At 36.4% G+C, this 21,733-nt stretch overlaps 1 protein-coding gene across 1 annotated transcript in view; it reads left to right on the top strand.

Annotated features, from left to right (window-relative positions):
* ROBO2 (roundabout guidance receptor 2) overlaps positions 1–21,733 on the top strand; it is a 537,609-nt gene that overhangs the window by 343,301 nt on the left and 172,575 nt on the right. The window contains exons 2-3 of the mRNA XM_065875890.1: positions 10,569–10,726; positions 13,444–13,564. Coding sequence (XP_065731962.1) covers positions 10,569–10,726; positions 13,444–13,564 — 279 coding nt within the window. The remainder of the gene's footprint in view (positions 1–10,568; positions 10,727–13,443; positions 13,565–21,733) is intronic.

Raw genomic sequence — 21,733 nt, 5'->3', positions numbered from 1 at the left:
TCAGTATCACACCTTAAAAAGATATCCATTATTTGTTCTTTGGTGTCAGTTTGTTTTCACAGAGTATATGGCAAGGTTGGATGGGGGCCTGTGGAGTTAGCCTCAGGAAAAAAAGAAATCGTGCTACTCATAGGTTCAAGCACATTGTTTGCTGGTTGTTGTCAATGATACAATATGAATTTTCTGAAATAATTTAAATGTGGTCTCTAGCACATTTGCATTCATAAAAAGTGCTTGGATATGCTTCTTGCTTCCTCTTCTCCTGCTTAGCTGTCAAAATATGGTGATGATTTTGAAGATTTATGGTAGATGGGTAATGAGATTGCTGAATATTAACTGCAGCATTGAGAATTCATTTGGTAGCAAAAGAAAAGAAGGTTACTGGGTCTTTGGGATAGAGCAGAGAGATGATAGAGCTTTTTTTTAATCAGCCAATTAAAAAGTAAATATGCTATGTTCTGGATTAGGAAACATTTCAAAGTTCTTGTCATGTAGTAATCAAAGAGAACATTTCCCAAAGGTCAAATTACATCCATTTCAGCAAAATTCCTGAAGCTTACAGTAATGCCCATATTTTGCAGTGTGGACGTATGCAAATCTTAATATTAGATAGGAAAGACTAAAGAGCCCACAGGCATGTGGAACATGATTTTTTATTATGTAAATTTCAGGTGTACAGCATTATAGTTCAACAGCTGTATATACTACAGAGTGATCACCGCCACAAATTTATAAAAACTACTTTCATTGTTGCATTTGAATTCAAGTAAGTCTCACGCAGTTATGCTTTGGTCTATGTTCCTGTGTAAAACAGGGAAGTAAACAGCATACTCTCCCAGTGGTCATTTTTAAGTTCATGAATTATGGTGAGATTCACTGTTACACTCTAAATCAGACCACTGGTGATTCTGGTTATGAAATGTGTTGTTAAAATAGGTGAAATGCTGGAAATCATGAAATCAGCAGAATCACGTTGAAAGCCCATTATAACATATAGCTCAGTTATTCAGAAATGTGTCGAGTTTCAGGTAGACGGGAAAAAAGATAGAGCAATAGTAGTTTCAAAGTAACTGGCATTCTTGACAAGGAAGGTTGACCTTGACCTTCTTCTCCTTCCAACCCTCATTTCATCAGCAGGGGTGAGATTACTTTGAGACCTTGCCAATAGGTAATAAATAACACATAAATTCCAGGACACCCTTGCACTGTAGGGTGCCCTAATGTGTAATAATCCTTAGACTATTGAGTTTGTAACTCATGACATCTGGCAGTTACTTGGCATCGTAATTCATGCTGATCAGGCACGTCAGAATACACCATGGGAGAGAAATATCAGAGCACTAACCCACTGATACTAGGAAAGGGTGAAATGACGGAGGTACACAGCTGCGCAGACTGTGTACCTCTGTGAACTGTGCAATGTTTGAATGCTGTAAAAGCTAATGCCTTCAGATAAGGACTAACAAGGCGGGAGGAGAGTAGGAATCTATTGGGATCCAGAATAAAGCAGCACATTAATATTTACTTGATAGCACTTTCTTTCTTTATTCAAATTGACAGATGTAGCCTTAAGGCAGTAATGAATCTTGAAGTTTGAATTTAAATAAATACTTATGTATATTTTATTTTATTTTTATTTTTATTTTTATTTTTTTGCGGTACGCGGGCCTCTCACTGTTGTGGCCTCTCCCGTTGCGGAGCACAGGCTCCGGACGCGCAGGCTCAGCCGCCATGGCTCATGGGCCCAGCCGCTCTGCGGCATGTGGGATCTTCCCGGACTGGGGCACAAACCCGTGTCCCCTGCATCGGCAGGCGGACTCTCAACCACTGAGCCACCAGGGAAGTCCACTTATGTATATTTTAAATTTAAATGTGCACTTAAATAAATATATAAGTATATTGAATTAAAATTTTTTACAGATATATATATATACAAATTTTATATATATAAAATATAAAAAATATTTGTCCCTTTCAATTTTTTGTTTTCTTTGGTCTTACAGTGAGAGCTAAATGAGGCAAAAAAGAGAGTGTGGGAAAAAAATGAGAAATAGTGGGCCAAAAAAAAAAAAACATTCCACAAAGCGCCTGTAACAAGCCTTCCTGATACCTAAAAGCCTAACTTCTTTAGCTGAAAACTTGAGGCTCATGGGACATGAACCAGGTTGAAGAGCTAGAAGCAGACAGATGGTTATTTGTGATCGTCCTGTAAATGTAAATGCTATAAAGATGTTGTGATTACTTATTTATTTACTAATGCCCCAACCCAGATTTAGAGAAAGTAGGAGGCAGTATTTAAGCTTGAAATAATCTGGTGTTTCCCTTTGTTACCATCTTGAGAAACATCGCTTAATGCTTTTTTTAGGATTAATCTGTGTAGTTCTGAATTTTAAATTCAATGTATTATTTCTTCCAATATCCAGAGGTATAGCTATCTCTGTGACTGAGATTGAAATTAGCAAAAGGGCAGGTGCTGGAAGGAGGTTGGGTAGCAGAGTAGAACATTTTGGGGATGTGGAGAGTTTTTGTTTTACAGTAGAGGAAGGCCGCCTTGAACACAGTTAGGCCAGTACCCTCAATTCTACACACCGTTCTCCTCCTGACTTACTATTATATTTGGACACACCCTCTAAGTTCCCCTCATGCCTTTGAGTTTTCTGTGATTCCGGAAACATCGATCCCACATGACCAATTTTGTGGACAATGGCACTTTAAGAAAAAAGAGGAACTGATTAAACATTAATTAGCCTCAGTCCACAACTTCCTCACAAGCTAATGGATAGGGTATGCAGATCCCTGTCAAATATCAGATGCTAGGCTTTGCCAAAAATAGGACTTCCAAGTGTTGAAGGAGTGCCAACTGCTGGCTCCTTAACTCAAACCAAAGGAAATGATTACCAGAGACAGGCCTCGAGTCTGCCGTGGTCAGATGTCACCAGTTTGCAGTGCCACATGTGATCCAAGAGTTTATGAATGATCTCAACTCTTGGTCCCCAAGGAGAACATATGCATTACAGAGGTTACGGATACAAATTACAGAGAGCATGATGTTTCCATGCAATTTCTAAGAATCCTTCAGCAAGTTTTAAACATTAATGGAAAACATTAAGGAAGGCTTGTCACTCTTAGGGGGACTTCAAATTATATTGCGGATGAGGACAGAACAGGGCTAAAAAAAGGATTCGAGAATAAAGACTTGGCTAAGGAATTTGGAGCTGGCCATTCCTCTTGGATGAGTTGTGTGTTTGTGTGTTTTATTCCCTGCAGAATTCGAGGCTTCACAAAATGCTATGACTTGAAAATGAGCAAGTCGCCGGGTATCCCTGTTCATTTATCATGCTCCAATTCATACCACTGGTTTATCTGGATCATTTGCTAAGTGAATTTGCTTGCACAGGGATTCTTAGTGGGATGAGGGGTGAGACCTTCTCATTTTGGAATTGGCAGCGTGTTGCAGAGGTGCCAGAGTGTCAGCTTGCACAGCGGTAGCAGGATGTCTCCTCACTGAGTTCTTTCTTTCCCATTCCCCTTCTGTGCAGAATAAACCACTTATGACTTGTTCCCTAAATATCAGATCTTGTTGTCTGTTTAGCTGGTGGCTGGCCTGTCCATTCTGACCATATCTTGTTTGATTGTACCAAATATAATAAAGTAGTTTGTTGTGAATGATGGTTCCTCTTTAGCTTTATTAGGTCTTTCGGTCTTTGCAACTTTAGAAAAATACAGAATTATTGTAACTTATCCGTGTAGAGCTTTCAGTTGAAGGGGAAAACTCAGTTTCAACTGGCCTAAAAATGAAAGAAAACTTCTTTAGATCCCATACGTAGAAAGTCCAGATTTAACACAGTCTTCAGAATTGGTTTGTTCAGTTACGGCATCAAGAACCCAGATATTTTTTCTAGTTCTCAGAGCCTCAGTTTCATTCTGAGGCTGGAGCTCCCCCTGGGGTCAGAGCATGGCTGTCAGCAACAGCCATTTACTGCAGCAGGACAAGACAGTGCACTTTCCTGGGAAGTAGAGTAGAGGACCTGAACTTCAGGCTGGCTGCGGTTACACCCGATCATTCCCCGTGGTGAGAGGTGCTGCTGGTGATGAGGATAGGAAAATAATGTGTACCAGTGGTAGAAATGGCTATCACTGTTTTTCCTAACCCACTGTAATATTTACTATGATGTACTATAATTTGTGCTAGCAGTTTTATTGGTTGCACATAAATAAGTTGTTCCTTTGAGTGATTGATTTCTGACCTTTTTGAACTGCCAGGCTTTTATTTTAGAGATATACGAGCTTGTAGGTAGGCAAGTCGAGTGCACTGTCTCTTAAATCCTACCAACTTAAATAGTTCTTCAGAAATGACATTTTGAAATCAAATTAAAACACTGTAGTGTATTTTATTCAATAAGAAAAAGACTGCAACACACCCTTTGAAGAGGAGTTCATCAATTCAATCAACCTGTCAAGTATACTTAATGAACTCGTCTGATGCCCTTCAAGATGGGAGCCCTGGGCTTCCCTGATGGCTCAGTGGTTGAGAATCTGCCTGCCAATGCAGGGGACATGGGTTCGAGCCCTGGTCTGGGAAGATCCCACATGCCGCTGAGCAACTAGGCCCGTGAGCCACAACTACTGAGCCTGCGCGTCTGGAGCCTGTGCTCCGCAACAAGAGAGGCCGCGATAGTGAGAGGCCCGCGCACCGCGATGAAGAGTGGCCCCCGCTCGCCGCAACTAGAGAAAGCCCTCGCACAGAAATGAAGACCCAACACAGCCAAAAATAAATATAAAAAAAAAAATTAATTAATTAAAAAAAAAAAAGATGGGAGTCCTGTGGTGGGTAACCTAGTCCTGTGTAAGTGTAAAAGAAAAAACTTTTCAGATGAGTGAATCTGAAGCTGACACTGAAGGAACAGTATGGGTTTGAAGAAAGAAATAGGAAAAAGTAAGGGAACAAAGAGGTATCTGGGGAAGATTTTCAAGCAGAAAGACCATATATGCTAACGTGCACTGATAATTAGATGTTCCTCTGTGTGTCTACGGCAAGAGGGTTGCAGAAATGTATGTGATGAGTGTGGAAATATAAACACAGAGACCTGATTCTATACATTTGATATCACATTAAGAAGAGAAGTTTTTCTTAAAAGCCATTTAAAAAGTTGTGAAAAAGGAATTGATGCCATCATATGTGCACTTTAGCAAACTCATAATAGCTACAATAGAGAGATTAAAAGAGAAATCAGAGAAAAAGTTTAAATAGGATACCCTGGAAGTAATTAAGGAAGAGATAAGGACATCCTGAACTAGGGCAGTGGGGACAAAATAAATAGATACAGGTGATATTACAGATCATTGTAGCATAATGACTGTGCGTAGGGTCTAGAGTCAGACCTGCAGGGTTCAGACTCTGTACTTGTCCACTACAATAGGTCATTCCAAATGACCTATGACATATCCATGATGCCAGGTTTTGCACATAGTGTGTACTCATTAAATATTAGCTGTTATTGTAGGGCAATTACTTTTAAAATAGGGAGATCAAAGTGTTACTGTGTGTGCTGCTGATTCAAAAAAGCAAGTTTAAAAAAAATTTCTTGTTATTTCATATATTATGCATGACTAAAGGCTTCTGACGGTCCTTTTAAGTATCAAGATTTACTCAAATTTTGTATTCTTAAACTAAAATATGCACTGGATGGGCATCTCTTAGAACTAGTCGTCAGTCTTCTACTGAGAAGTCTCTTGCTGCACAGCTCTGACAGCTCAGGTGCACATACAGAGAGAAATCCTGCTGGCATGGAAGCCTTGTGATCAGCGTTGCTTTGAGTTGCCAGAAGTTTCAACTGCTGCTAACCATGCTTTTAATTACATATCTCTTTTTAAATTACCTTTCCCGTGATCAGTTTAATTTGTTGTGGATGGTCTTCTTTATCTGATGGTGTGTATGAATACTTTCATCCATAATGTTTTAGGCTCTACATTTTTAATAACTGCTTGGAAGCATGTAAGGTTGTAAGTCAGAAATGTGTCTTTCAGAAGTCTGCTAATTATGCAGTCTCATTTGATTATTATTGCTAATTTATTTTAAAATGATGAAATGTCAGAGTAATGATTTGCCTTGTCTCTGTTGACTGAGGCAAAAAAGAATTTTGAGAACTATTGAATTAGGACAGAAGGGAGAGGACTTGGTGAGCTAAAGAATGTGGGATAGTAAGAAGCAAGAGTCCAAGAGGTCTGCTCTAAAGGGATACCTAGATGTGAAGCTGTTTTAGGGCACTGTATTAGTCACCTATTGCTGTATCACAAATTACCACAAAACTTAGTAGCTTAAAACAACACACATTTATTTTCCTACTGTTAGTGGGTCAGGAACCCAGACATGAGTTAACTTAGTCTCCTCCTAAGGCTCTCTCACAACGCTGCAATGCAGATGTTGGTCAGGGCCATGATCTCATGTAAAGGCTCAACTGCAGACGTTCCTGTTCCCAAATTTCAGTAGTTGCTGGCAGGATTTGAGCTCTCAAGGGATGTGGACTGAAGCCTCAGTTCCTTGCTTACCGTTGGCTAAAAGCTGCCTTCGGGTCATTGCCAAATGGGCCTCTACATCGAGCAGTGTGGCATATCTTGCATGATCAGAGTAAGCACATGAGGCGAGAGGGAGAGAGACAGACAGAAAGACAGACAGAACCAAAAAGATGAAACTTACAACCTTTTGTAACCTAAGTTTTGAAATGACATTCCATCACTTCATTAAAGGCATGTCACCAGGTCCAGCCCACAGTTAAGGGGAGGGGATGAGACAAAGAAATAAACACCAAGAGGGAGAGGTTATTGTGGAGCGTTAGAGAACAAGCCTACCACAGGCACCGTCATGTCATTTCTGTTTTATACAGTATCCCTTAACCACTTTATAAGACACCGCCAAGCACATTGTAGTATTCGGTGTCTTCTTGTAGAATTGAATTAATTTGTTACAAATCTTTATGTCATGAATATGAACTCTATCATATCAAACACAGTAGTAATTCAGAATTTATTGATCTTCCAGAATAACTTTCTAAGTCACCGTGCATGTCAATGTAAAGAGAATTCAAGTCTAACCCAGGTTATGGCTAGCTTAGTGAAGTCTCATTTGTGTTTTCAGCTCATATAGAGAAATGAATATTTGGGTTCTAGCCAACTAGATTTCTCTTTTTCCCCCATGGAGATTTGAACCCTTGTATTCTAAACTTAGATCTGCAAGCAAGTACTATATCAAAAGTGTGCCTATTATATCTTTTTTTCTTTAAAGTACAACTTGCCTCTACCCTGCCCCCAGCTTTTGTCTTTTTAACCAGATTCTTTTCAGTTCGTCATGTTTATTTCTCTTCACCCTATTTAAAGACTTGTTTGGAGCTTTAGGTAAACACATATTGCTGCATGTTCTTGTTTTGGCTTCGTTGTCAAGCCTCATTGAAAATATGGCTTCCAGTTCTTTTTAGAACAGGAGCTTAATGAGAAAAAGAATATCGACTCAATTTGGACTTGCTTTGCTTTTTTACATTTACAGGACTGTTTTAGTTCCCGTTATCTAACATACATAAATCCTTTACTGTAGAGAACACCTTCTATTTTTTATCACTTGCCATAAAGCCGAGGGCAAAATCCAAGACAGAAATGAATAATTAGCAAAAATTTGGAAACAATAAATATTTCATTTTATTTTGTTTACATTTGTGAATGGGTATACAAACGTCAGAAACACAGAAGCAGGTATCAGAACATTTATACAATTTGAGATGAGTAAAAATGACTTTCTATTTCCTAAGACAGATTCTATATTTGTTTGCTGTGCTAGAACCTGCTGAAAGGGTTGTTTTTCTCTTGAATGTTTTATTTGAGAGAGAGAGAGAGAGAGAGAGAAGAAACACATTTTATTATCCCCAAAGATGTAAAAGAAATGGTATCACTAAGCAAAAATGAATTACTCTATAAACCCCAGAGAGCATTTTACAAGTTGAAGAGGGTGCAGTACCAATTATACTATTATCTCACTCTACTCTCTGGGTGAATAGTCGGAAAGCCTAAAATTACAGTTGATGTTAGATTTCTTGGCTTCATTTGCAAATTGGAGTCATTTTCTTTTTTTGTCAACGCCATAAACACACGTTATATTGTTTAAGAGCAGCAGCCCCTAGTTTGTTATGATATTTTCCTCCTTTTTATCCCCCATATCAAAGGACCTTTTTTTTTTTTTCTCTTAATTTGGCTTGTTGCAGATTGATGTAATACTGTGTTTCTGAATCATTTGCGGTGGTCCTAAGTACCGTTTGAGCAGAGGCTTTTTGGCTTACTTGTCAGGAGACCAGTTCTGGAGAAGGTTCTCCGACTGTCCAGATGTGTCATTTTGGACTAGATTGAGAGCCTGCCAAAACACAACTTGCTGCCAGTACCGGATATTGTAGGGGTGCTCACCACCCTGTTACCATAGTTTTGCGGGTCTCAACATTGCATAAATAGGCAGCTGTTCTGTATTCAGGATAAAAATGAGTCACCAGCTTGCTCTACCTTGAGGATTTACCTGCAATAGGGAAGCACAGTGTTAACTAACCCCTTCTTACCCTCCTGCATGAACATCACATTTAAATGCACACTTCCCTCAGCGCATTCAGAAGCAAACCCCTATGCATATAAATCACATCCTTCTTGCCAGTTAGACAAGAGAACCGAAAAATGTGTAGTTCATTGTGCTAAAATGGAACACATTTCCTCAGCAGCTAAAGCAGTAAATTAATCAGCTTATAAACTAAGAGTGAGCAATTTGTGCTGAATTCTTTCTTACTGCTCCTTCCGTAGGAGACAAGGTTCTCTAATCTCATAAAAGGTCATGACTTCATTAAGATGGAAAACCATGTTGCAAGAGACAAGAAAAGAAAAGCCTTAAAAGTCACTCAGTTGTCTCTCTGGACCTATTTTCAGGACAGGGGATTTTTATTTATTTGGAGAATGACAATTAACCTGGAGACTTGGCCCAACAAAGAACCAGAGTGCTGAAGTGGGTCTCATTACAGGACATGAAAGGCAGTTGGTTTGACCTAATCCACATTTGCAGCAGATGATTTACATAACAAGTTAGCACAAGCTGCCCGATTTTGATTTTAAATAGCTGACCAATTTCAAATAGCTTGACCAATTTGTATATAGAAAATGTATGTGTGTGTTCATATGTATATATGTATGCAGGTGTGTATATATATGTACATGTGTATAACACACATACATATACATATACACACATATATTTGTGTTGGGGGGTTATTTTTTTACCCCAAGGTACATTGGGAAAAAACCTTGTCTGTGTTAGAATATCAAAGAATAGGAAAAGTGAAGGCAGTTACAAAAAGCAGAGGCAGTTGTGTTATATGGTGTATTAGCTGGTCTCAACTACATTTTTTATTGAAGTATTGTTGACTTACAATATTATATTAGTTTCAGGTGTACAAGTAGTGATTAAATATCTTCACAGATTACACATCATACAAGGTTATTATAAAATATTGACTATATTCCCTGTGCTGTATATTACTTCCTTGTAACTTATTTATTTTATAAATGGTAGCTTGTACCCTTTAATCTCCTTCACCTGTTTTCTCAACTGCTTTTTCTAATGTTTACCCTAAAATAGATATAGTCCTTATTTGCTAAATAAAACCAGCATTCTGCAGTCTGATAGGACCGAGTCATTTCTCCAGGCTTTTCATTTTGCCAGGGGAAGAAAAGTGCACAGATAGACAGGTGACATTTGGAGAGCCAGGCATGCCAGATTTTCGGAGGTTACAACGGAGGTCCAACCTGCTGTTCTCCTAATGAAAGGAGGGGAAATTCAGACTGGCAAAACCGCTATAAGGGATATCTCTGCTCCGAATGTCACGCTGCCCAGATGTCGCTCGGCAGGTGGAGATGCAGACGGAATGAAAATGTAGCCCTGTGTATGTGGGTGCTAGTGCATTGCAAGGGTGAACAATGAGTCTATCTTCAGAAGTGTAATGAAAACAGTGTGGATCTTGTCCATATTCATGTCACGAGAAAGGGCTTTCTCAAGGAGTTCTCACCCCACTTCCCCTCCCAGACTGAACAGGCATACATGCTCCCAGACCACGTGCACATGACTTGTTTCAGGGCTTTCAGTATAACAAGTATAACAACTTATTTTAATGCATTTATACACGTGTATGTATACGTATATGCTTTTTAAATAGAAAATGGGATCATACTACATAAACAGTTTTGTACTTTGAGTTTGTATTAAATGTCAAAACTATATCATGAATGTGTCTCATCTTATTTTCTTTAGGCTTATCTCATTTTAAACACAGATTTTATAGCAAAGGTTCATAGTCATAGAGTTAACCATTTCCCTGTTGATGAAGCGCTTAGATTGGCTCTAACATATTTTAAGATGGACGTGGTTCTGTTCTCAGTAAATACCAGTAAATTTTATTAGAACAAAGTAAGTTAAGACTTGAAGTTACCTTTTGCAAGAGAAAGCTAAAGTTACTGTCATTGAGTTTTCTTTTACTACAATTGTTTTTCTTCAGTGTTACGAGATGACTTCCGGCAAAATCCCACAGATGTTGTAGTGGCAGCCGGAGAGCCTGCAATCCTGGAGTGCCAACCTCCCCGGGGACACCCAGAACCCACCATCTACTGGAAAAAAGATAAAATTCGAATTGATGACAAGGAAGAAAGAATAAGTGTGAGTTAAACTAAAATGGACCCCTAGAGAGATTGACTATCAAGGCTTAAAATGGATGTATTTCATTATTTTACTTATATTATTTATAATATTTTATTTATATTATTTATTATTTCTTGGTAATAAAGTTGTAGAACTGTATTTGAGTGCTAATTACTATTTACGCTGTATTGAAAGGACTGAAAAAAGATAACCAAAAATAAAAACTTTGGAATGAGGCTTCAAATAGTATATGATATATTAATAACTGGACCAATCTGAATATGTAAATATATCTTTGCAGTAGAATACTAATGTCGAAGCTCTTTTTAAGATCTCCAAATGCATCTATTGATCATGCAATACATGTGTCAAAGTGTAAATGATGGCCATAAACTGTATTAACTAGAACATTTCTTTTCATACTACTTTCAAAATTATAAGAGGAAATAATTTGAGGTGATAAATATTTCAAGCTCTTTTCCAGTTTTTCCAATGTAATATTTTTAACTAAAATATTGTATGAGAACTCATTTCAAAGTTTAAGAGCTAGAAAGTAAAAACCAATGTAAAAATAACTGCCCGGTTTTGTAGTTTAACCCTTGTAGAAAAATAGTCTGTTTTCAAGGGAAATGGATGATCAGGTTAATCAGTCAATTATTATTCAAAATGGAACACCCAGAAAATGGTAAAAAGGTAGAGAAATGGCATATAGTTATTTTATTTTTTCAGAGGATCCATTCAACATGTGTATGTGAAGTTTGTTAGAGCAGTCCACTGAAATAGTAGATAATGCCTCAACCTTCTGACATGGTTCTTAGTATAATTTTTATACTCAGTACAATAACTGAGAATTAATATATTTTATTTAAAATAATGTCTCAATGAAACAAATGTACCATTTCTATCAAAAAGTCCACATTTTCTGGGTGTCTATTCTCTTTAAAAATATCTTGTAAGTGAGGTTTTATTCTTATGTGTACATTGTGATTACATCAGAACACAGGACGAGAGAGTCCATGCAAAAGATCACAACATATTCCATATGATTCTGGCTTGAACTGTTGACACTGTGACGATCTACAGTGAAAGATAATTTGGTTCCCAATGGTCTGTGCTCGGGTACCAAACTTATGAAAATGTGCTCCTGTTCAAGATCTTTTTCATGTTTGTAATCATTTAGCTTTTGCTTTGTAACAAATCACCCCCAAATACTGTGATATATAATAACCATTGCATTTACACTATGATTCTGGGGGTAAGCTGACAGTTCTTTGCTCTGGGCTAGCTTGGTTCATCTTTGCTAGGCTTTCTCATGCTTCTGTGGCTTGTTTAAACGTGTGCTGACAGCTGGGATGATCTAGGATAACTTTACTCACATGGCTGGCCATTGACTGTCTCTCAGCTGGTCATCTTGGTTCTTCTCCTCACGGCCTCTCATTTTCCAGCAGGCTAGCTCGTGCTGGTTCTCATAGTGGTCTCAGGGTTCCAGCTACAGCAAGAGAAGGCAAGTCCCTATATGCGAGTGCCTTTCTTCTGGTGAAATGTTGCTTTAGTTCCACTGGTCAAATCAAATCAAATCAAATCATATTGTCACACTCAGCTTTGGGGGAAGGAGAAATGGCCTCCGTGGTTTAAACCTATCATTTATTATGCTCTACTGTATACAGTTGAGAATAGGTTGACTGTGTTTTCTTCCTAAGTAAAAAAAAAAAAAAAAAATGTTGAAAATCCCTTTCTATGACATGGCTAGTTTTAGAGCCTGAATAAGTCTGATGAAAACGTACCTACTTGAGTTTTGTCTGCCTGTGAAATTAAAATTAAAGGAGGAAACCAGCATATTCTTATCTCATATCTCTTTAAGAACACTCAGTCATTGTAAAGTTAAGATTGTTGAACTAGATAAATAATAAAAAAAAAATTTTATTGGAAAAGAAGCTATAAGTTGATGATTCACTTACTGAAAACTTTATTCTGCTTTAATGTACCCTTTAACTAACAGGCATTTTAACATTATTACATTTGTTTATTCAAACAAAAATGCTTCTCATTTAAGAAACATTTAGGGACCACATATTAGAAGCCAATGGTTTGTACCAAGTCATACTCATCATTCAAAAACAAATTTTGTTTTTATTCAACCTGACCTCCTCTTCAAAAACTATCTAATAAATACAGTTAAGATGAGGCAAAGATAATTTTAATGCTAACAATTGAAATGTAAACTCCATGAAAGCAGAGATTTTTACTATTTGGTTGACTATTGAATCTCAAAGGCCTAGAACACCACCCAGCCCATAGAGGTACTCAACAAATACTCATTGAATTCTTCTGAGTCAATTAGATTTCGTTATATTATCCAAAGCAGATATCTAGTACTTCATTCTGATGACAAATGTCAATAGAAATTCATTCAACAGAATCTCAGAGTGAAGACCAACCACTGTGGTTTAATGGGGGCAGTCACAAGATTCAAAATAGGACCAGGCGAGAGAGAGGAAGACTGCCTTAAAGAAGCATTCTCTAGAAAGGGAATATGGGGGCTTATACTGAAGGTGAATTTGAGAGAAGAAAGTACACATGCAGATGCCAAAATAGTGGGAGAGTTTTGTGTCTTAGACACTCAGCTATTTCTTTTAGAGAAAAAAAACGTGCTTAAATATTTAAAATTATTTATTAGTGACCTTTCTTTCTCTGTTTCTTTTCCTTTCCATTTTCTTTTTTTTCAATTTTAACAGATCCGTGGTGGAAAACTAATGATCTCCAATACCAGGAAAAGTGATGCAGGGATGTATACCTGTGTTGGCACCAATATGGTGGGAGAAAGAGACAGTGATCCAGCGGAGCTGACTGTCTTTGGTAAAACTCTCTTTTAAATTATAAATTGCTATTTACTACCTACTTTTCCTTTTCCTTTAAATATTTTTGCTAATACCAAACACCAGGCCATACAGGGACAGTTACTTATGACTTGTGGTGAGCTCAATAGACTAGAATTGTCTTGTTTTCTGGTTCTGTCTTTCAGATGAAATCTTTGATGTGAAGAGAATTAAACTTTTGAAACATTAATTTACCTACTTTATTCATATATATTTATAGGATTTTGCCTTTCATCAGGATGTAAAAAACTGTCCTTTCTCAAAATCTATTTGAGAGATTATATACCTTTAAAGTTTATCACTCATTCCGTTGTGATACATTTATGAAGTATTTATTATGTGCATGACACAGGGTAAGGTTTTTAAAAATTAGAGAGTGCAGTGTATAGCCATTTCACTTGTTTTCTAATTTAAAAAATTTCAGATTGAGCTATTTTCAGTTTTACCTCATGATGAAAAGACTAGCTTGCTAGTTATACACATGCAATCAAAATTAGAAAAAAATTGATCAACTACTTTGCTATAATATTCATGTTTCTTCAACTTAAAAACCAAAGGACTCTTTAGCTGGAGTAATTCAATTAGTTAGTGAAAACGTGATTAGATCTGTATCACAGAAATAGTGGAGAAAGCATTAGGAAGGAGAAAATTGGAGGTAGTAAAGATGGCCAATTAAACAAAAGTAAGGAAAATGCTACAGGGCAGCTGTGGAAAATTGAAAGAGAAATACAATGACAGAAAATTGGGGAAAATGGGGATCCTAAAGATGCTGGAAAATGAAACATTCCTTTAGATGACATTGAAGTCCCATTCAAGTATCTGTATGGAAATATATATGTATACTCACAAACACACTCACAAACACATACACATATGTATATACACACACATATATAGATGCATGTGTATATCTATCTCTCTCTATATATATTTGAATAAAAGAGTCACTATTGCAGATATTATGATTTCTTTTTTAAATGCAAGAGATAATTGTGAATTTCAAATTACTTTTTTGTGTGTGCCAGTAAAATAATCTTCTGAATCTGTGCATGGTATGATAAGATCCTATGTCATTACTCCAGAACACACTGAGGTAGCATCAGAATCTGGCATACATCCCTAAAGAAACTTCTTTTGCAGTTTGGGATGTGCCACCCATGGTATAATGGGATCCCGTGCTGCGATGCAAAAGAGAGCCATATTATGGTTTCCATTACATTTAGAGTGTTAGGTGTGGTTTATGAATATGTACTAGAGTGCAGGCCTCTCTTTTCAATTGCTCTGAGTAGCAGGTAATCTCTGGTAATACTCCTTGTGGATACTAAGCAGCTTGAAGTCCCAAATGACAAAACCAGGATCCCATAATTCATTAAAGGAATTGAACAGTAAAAATAAAACTGTTCAAAGTATGCATGTAAATTTCTGTCCTACAGAGAGCTCAGACAATATCAGTTTGCCCTTACATTTCATGCAGTTATCTATCTATAAGAGTCTCAAAATGTGCTTCACTCCGTAATGAATAAAATACAGTTTTGCCTGCTAAGATATGAAATTAGCGGTCACTGAACATTAGCATTGAAAACCCACAAGTACAGCTATTCTATTTAAAGAAACACTCATCTCTATTCTTCTGTAGCTACCACCAGCTTTGGAACAGAAAAATGTTTCATTACAGCAGTATATATTGCCTTCAGAAGAAAATTGAAAGGGTTTAGTGTTATTACCCAAACAATTAGACTTACCAAATGTGACTTGTGTTATGAAATATTCACCCTACTTTCTCTAAAAATATGATGAGAACTGAAGGATATCCCTAAATATGTCAGGAGTTATGGGGGGACTTCTAAATTATTTTGAAAGTAGCTATAAACCAAAAAGATTGAATTTGTCTACAGGCAGTTCTTCTGGAACAATTTGTTTAGGAAGCTGAGAAACGTTTATCTCATGGTGTAAACTAGTCAGAACTGACCTAAGTACAATATTAAGTTGAGGGAAAAACTAAAATTCCATAATTGATAAGAAAACAACATCCAAACCTAGAAATAAAACATAAAAAGAGTAGTGATGGTCTAAATCAAGATTGTGACAAGTATTGCATGGGAAAGACCCCCTCCTGTACCTTGATTCCCCAATTCTTAGAGAAAATAAGATAACTAGTATGCTATGTATAATGAGGCCTTCTTTAGTTTATTTTGATGCTCTATATCCAGAAAATGTTTTCTAGTAAACCTATCTGTATTTAATCGTTGTTAGATATTCTATCTCTGGTGGGAGGTTTATAAATGTAAAGCTGGTTAGTGACAGTTTACCTCTCCTCTCTCAATTCTATTTTCATGTAGCAACACTTCTGCCTTTAAAACTCTGGCTACTATGACAACTCTGTATTCTTCCAGCTTTTAAATGGAAGTTTTTAGATGTCCTTTGCAACTCCATCTTTAAGATATATAATACAGAAAAAGTAACTGATGATATTTAATTGTTCAAAAATATAATTCACTTATAATGGCAAGGAAACCAATGAAAAGGTTAAAGGGTCTTTACCAATACAATAGCCATCTGCAAGTATTTTGACTCTTTAATAAGTGGGATTGGACTTAGAAGTTTTTTAGTTTGAAAATTGCAAATTATGCTTTAAAAATCTGCGCTTTAGGAAAAGTCTTAATCAGTGTGACTTAATTTTCAAAATGTTACTCTGCCATACTCTCTGAGTCATTTATGCTGTTTGTTCTTCTTTAATATTTGCTGACCATAAAGTAGCATCCTAGTTAAGTGGCAGTACCAAATCTAAAAATTAGAAGTAGGCACCACACTGCAGGACACTAAAATCTATGGCACAGTCTAGATGTCTTCATAAAGAATACTTTGTAGCAATTTACATATGTTAATTAAATTCTAGAGATCCTGAAGACAGAGAAACTAGAGTTGAAGTACATAATTAAATTTCCAGTTATGGGTAGGTTTGGGATATCTGTTATCTAGAATTTAACTATCATTAAAAAGCAACTAAAAATAAGAATTGTTTCCTAATGATTTTTAAATGTTTGTAAAAGTAATACATGAAAAAAAATTTTCTGTGTTACATTTCTAATAGACATTAGAAGTATTGCAAAACTTATGATGAAATACAGAAAGAGCTTGCAACCTCCCCTCCTCCCAACACACATACATACACACACACACACACACATTTCTCATCTTTGAACATTCCTGTAAGCCTGTTTTATCTTTTTCTCCTGGGACTTATTTCCATATTTCTATGTGCTTATTTTGCAATTTTATACATTTTAACTTCTTATTTTGGAAGATGATGATTTGGCCCACTTATACTCCCTTCTCCAACTTCTCACCTGTACTTTCCCTTCTTTTTGTCTTTTCCCTTCTTTGTCTTTTCAGTATATTGACTTTAGAAACATTGACTGTATTAATATTTAGAATTTAAGTTATTATAACCTTGTAAATATTGACTGTGAGCTAAGTGTTATGCTATTATAATGGCATTACTTTTCTGGCACTATATTTGGTCTTCTTTGAATTAATAATAAATCCATTTTTCCTTTTACTTATGTTTATCTATGCCTGTCATGAATTCTTCTTGAAATCTTCAACAGAAGGTTTAAAATTCTCTAAATTCTATTTAGCTATTAAGTCTACTCTTGCTACAGCCATCCTGGAGGCGTCAGACTTCTGCCCTGTCCAACCAGGCTGGATTCTATTTAGATCTACCCCAGAAACTTCATTCTGATATTCATCTTCCCTTTCCTTTGATGCTGGATTCCCTGCTTCCTATATCCTGTATTTTTTTTTTTTTCTTGTTTAACTCCTATATTCAGAACAGTGTTTCTCTCCTGATTTCTCCTTGACTAGAGCCTAGAGCACATTCCAGACCAAACTATCTTTATTCAATCCAAAACTTAATGGATACTTCGGCTGGTTATAGAATTCAAGTTTAAAAAAATATTTTTGCTCGAAATATTAAGGTCGCCACTTCAATATCATTTTGCTTCCATCGTTACTGTTGAGGAGTCTACTGTACTTTTGATCCCTATGCGATCATTTTCCTTTTTTTTTTCTCTTTCCAAACTTTACTTAGTACCTTCTCTTTATCCCATGGTTCTGAAATGTTTCAATACCATGCCTCATTTTGGCACTTATTTTCCTTTTACTGGTTGGACCCTTACTGAGCAATCTCAATCTAAAAACGCTCTATTCATACAAGTCAATGAAATATACTGTCCATTTTTTCTATTTCATTTCTCTGTCGAGCATAAATTCATTAATGAGATGTTAAACCTCCCAGATCTTTCTTTTCTTGAAATATTCCTTATTTATAGCACCTTGTTCTTATTTCATGGATGTTTTAACTTATCTTGCATCTCAGGATTTTAACAATATTCTTTTTTTTTAAATAAAATTTTCTCATGATGCGTTCCTCCTTTTCTTCTAAGTTCCTTTCCCTGACCTCTCGCCTGCATTGTTCTGTCTTTTACACTGGAGGCTTTCTTCAAATGACTATTTTCTTCGGGATGAAGATAGAGGTTGGGTCTGGTTATATTGATATCAGTTATTGAGTGAGAGGTAATAGTTGATGGCCTGAGTGTAGTTGAGATACCGTGGGACAAAGCTATGAGGGAAGAAATCTCAGAACCAAACCTTAGGAAATATCTGTGTGTTACTGATAACTTGTAACCTTCATTTAAGAATTTAAAACATAAGGTGTTATTAAAATCAAGGTGATTGTTAAGAGCGATTTAGTTCTTTTAAATAATATTAACTTGCAAACTTTAAAACAGCAAAATATTTCTCATTTGTTCACTTATTTAATAAATATCTTTTGAACACCTACTATGTGCCAGGCTCTGAGTGTTTAAATAGAGCTAGGGAAATGAATAGGCAGGTCCCCTGCTTTCAGTGTGACTCTCATATCATATCATATCAGCAATAACACGAAACTTTGCCTCTAAAGCATGGTGAGAAAGGCATTCTTTTCCCTCTGAGAATATTTGCCTATGTTTGCTTTTGCTTCACAGGATGGTTTCTTTCAGACAAAGAAAATTCTTGGCAAGAAGAGAAATTAGTGCAGCAAGGATTTATTTAATCCCAGTCAGGCAGACTGATCATTATCATCCAGTCTATATTGGAAGGGCACAGTAATTCACATTCAATGGCTATCATAACCCCCTGCCCCTCACACATACCCATTTAGAAAAGGAGACATACTACGACTAGCCATCTCACTTTCCAGTTTAATAGACACTACTGGGTAGTGGATCCTTCTGGGTCACTGAAGTTAAGATAAGATTTACAAGCAGTGGTTAGGTCTCGTGCTTTTACTGCATAGCTTTGGTCTTAGAGGACCTAAAGGACTCTACCTATATAATTATTGCCATAATGCTACTTTTATAATGTCAAGCAAAGTTTATTTTTAAATTGTTACGGTTGTCCTAGTAATAGCTGTCACAGCATAGCCTTTGCCAATTTTACAGCCATAGTCAATGACTGAATACAGTTGAAAGAAATTTGTTCTCTGGACACTTAATTTCCTTCACTGTAGCATGTAAGTATGAAAGTTAAGAGATATTATGCAACCACATTTCAGATTTATGGTTTTGGGGTTGAAGTGAATATTTTGATTTCTGAATATTATTGACATAACCACAAGGAGACTTGGCATTTGATTTTATTACAGTTGCATACAAAGCTGTATTTTCCACAATGCCAATTTGGAACTAAATTAACCTGGCTACTTGAGACCTGTACTTTACATAGTACCACGCTGCCAAAGAACACTGCTATCTCAAGAGAGATTAACCTTATAAGCAAACTATGCAGGCGATTCAAATCCAGTTAATCTCACAATACAAAAAATGTTAATTGCATTGGCAAAGACATTGCCTCTGATCACGCAATGGCTATGTAATTAAGGAACGGGCCATTCAGAGGGACTCTAATCTCATTGATAAACCTTCAGCAAATAGCCCTTGAGATGTCTACCCGTGTTTCAATGTGTGATCAGCCATAAGGTAACAACATAGAAAAATCAGTGACCTTATTTTGACATGCCTTAAAATGTGGTTTGCTTGTTAGTCAGTAGTTCAAGATGTTTCATGTATATTTATTGTAGTTGTCCAGAGCTTCATGGAGTACAAACTTCACGGGGCATTAATGGGTATTGAATGTGGTCAGTTATCGACTTGCTGGATGCTTCTCTTGTCATCTTACTTTCTAATCCTTCTAACTACATTATTTGCAGATGATTTTGACACAAAACAATAAACCCCAAGATAATTCCTTGTAATTTTTGTAATTTGCGTCTGAAAGGGGTGTGGTCTTGTGTTTGGCTATGGTAGCAGTAACCCCTGCAAAGGCAAAGCGTTTAAAAATACATTTCTGCCTGTGTAACTTATTTAGTCTTTAATACTCATATTTTTGATTCTCAGATTTTCTGGAAATAAAGTCTAGTTAAGTAAACTGAAAATAATTCCTACCAAAAACTGTCTCTCCATCTAAATAAACGTTAAGCAAACCTACAGTTTTTAACATACTGTTTTTTTGTGGGCTGTTAAAATTACAAAGTAGAAGATGAGCTTAATATAATTAGCAGAAAACAACTGAAATAACGAATAACACAATTTAGAGATAATTGCTGCAACAGGCGCTATGGTAATTCTCAGAACAATTTTTTAAAAGTTGTGACCAAATTCCAACAAATTGGTAAATTTCAATGTTACTTTGTTGGAAGGCACAACCTCAGGTACATTCAGGTATAAAACCCTTTCTGATGTGCCATGTATATGCAAATGACTTTCTTCTGGGTTATTCTTTGCATTGTCCATTTTTTTTAATCAATTGAATTGCATTTTCCACCATAAACCAATGTTAGGCTTCCAAAAATTCTATACCACATAGTCTCCTGTGGTTATCTAGTTGCTTGGCAACTAAACTCTGCTTGAGGGCAGAAGAGAATAGACAAAGTTCCTTGCAAAGTTCTCCACCCCTACTGAGTTCATCAGAACAACCGCAGGGAACCCCATAACTTTCTTCCTTCTTGAAATTGTAAATCAGGTGCTTCCACGTGTCTCCATACAAAATAGTGGGACTTAGAACAGGTATGATAACCAAAAAAATCCTCAAGGACCCTAATGGTGTCCTCTGAACGAAGAGACAATTTTAGTTTTGTGGCAACTCTTTCAAAGTTTGCTCTTTGAATTAATTATACTCATATGTTGCAATTTTGTGACTGGTGGCATGTTAAAGGAAACATACAATAACTTTGCCTGAAGATATTCATGTGTATTTTAGTGGAACTAATCTATATACTCATGCAATTTACTTTGTAGTCAGCATCATGCCATGAAAAATTTCCATGTTAGAGAGATAGACACAGAGATAGCATTAACATCCCAACGTATGATTTTGCCACAATTTATCCTAAAATCCCCGATTTTCCAATACTGCCAGCATTGCTGCCATGATCCTATGTTGTTCTTATCTTTTGTTGTAGTTATCAATGATCGAAGTTACTGTTCTGTATTATTTGTATTGTGGAGTGTCTGCAAGTAATGACTATTTTGGTTCTTCTCCAATACTCACACTTTCCTTCTTTTTCTTACTGATTATTAATGTCAGCATGTCCATTTTGTTCCTGATTGTATTAGGCATGCCTTTAGTATATTACTTTTAAAGAATAATTTTTGCATTTAGTTTCTGATAAAATATCTTCATTATAGTTAAGAAGTTTCTTGTGATTCCTTCTTATTTAGAATTTTTTTAATCCAACAGGTTCTCTATGTCTATAGACGTAATCATATTTATTTTCTCCTCTCTATAAGTAGCCTCCTTTACCATATTAATTATGAATGCATTTGACTTCAAGTAACAGAAGGCTAACAATGGCTTAAGTGTAAGGGGTCCATTTTTTTCATATCTACCATATCTGCAATGAAAGGATTGACACAGTCACACACCATATCCATACTTTACCTGCCACTTTGTTCCGGTTTGCCAAATGGAAATTTTAGAATCTTTGTAGACTTTCCTTCCACATCTGATTGATCACCCAGTTCTGGTATCTCTTCATTCTGTTCCCTCTTCCATATCCCTAGAACCACTGTCAGTTCTAAGCTGAAATAATTTCTTACAATAACTGTTT

This window comes from Phocoena phocoena, chromosome 4 (genome assembly GCF_963924675.1).
Source record: "Phocoena phocoena chromosome 4, mPhoPho1.1, whole genome shotgun sequence".
NCBI classification, from domain to species: Eukaryota; Metazoa; Chordata; class Mammalia; order Artiodactyla; family Phocoenidae; genus Phocoena; species Phocoena phocoena.
This window is presented reverse-complemented; position numbering and strand designations above follow the sequence as displayed.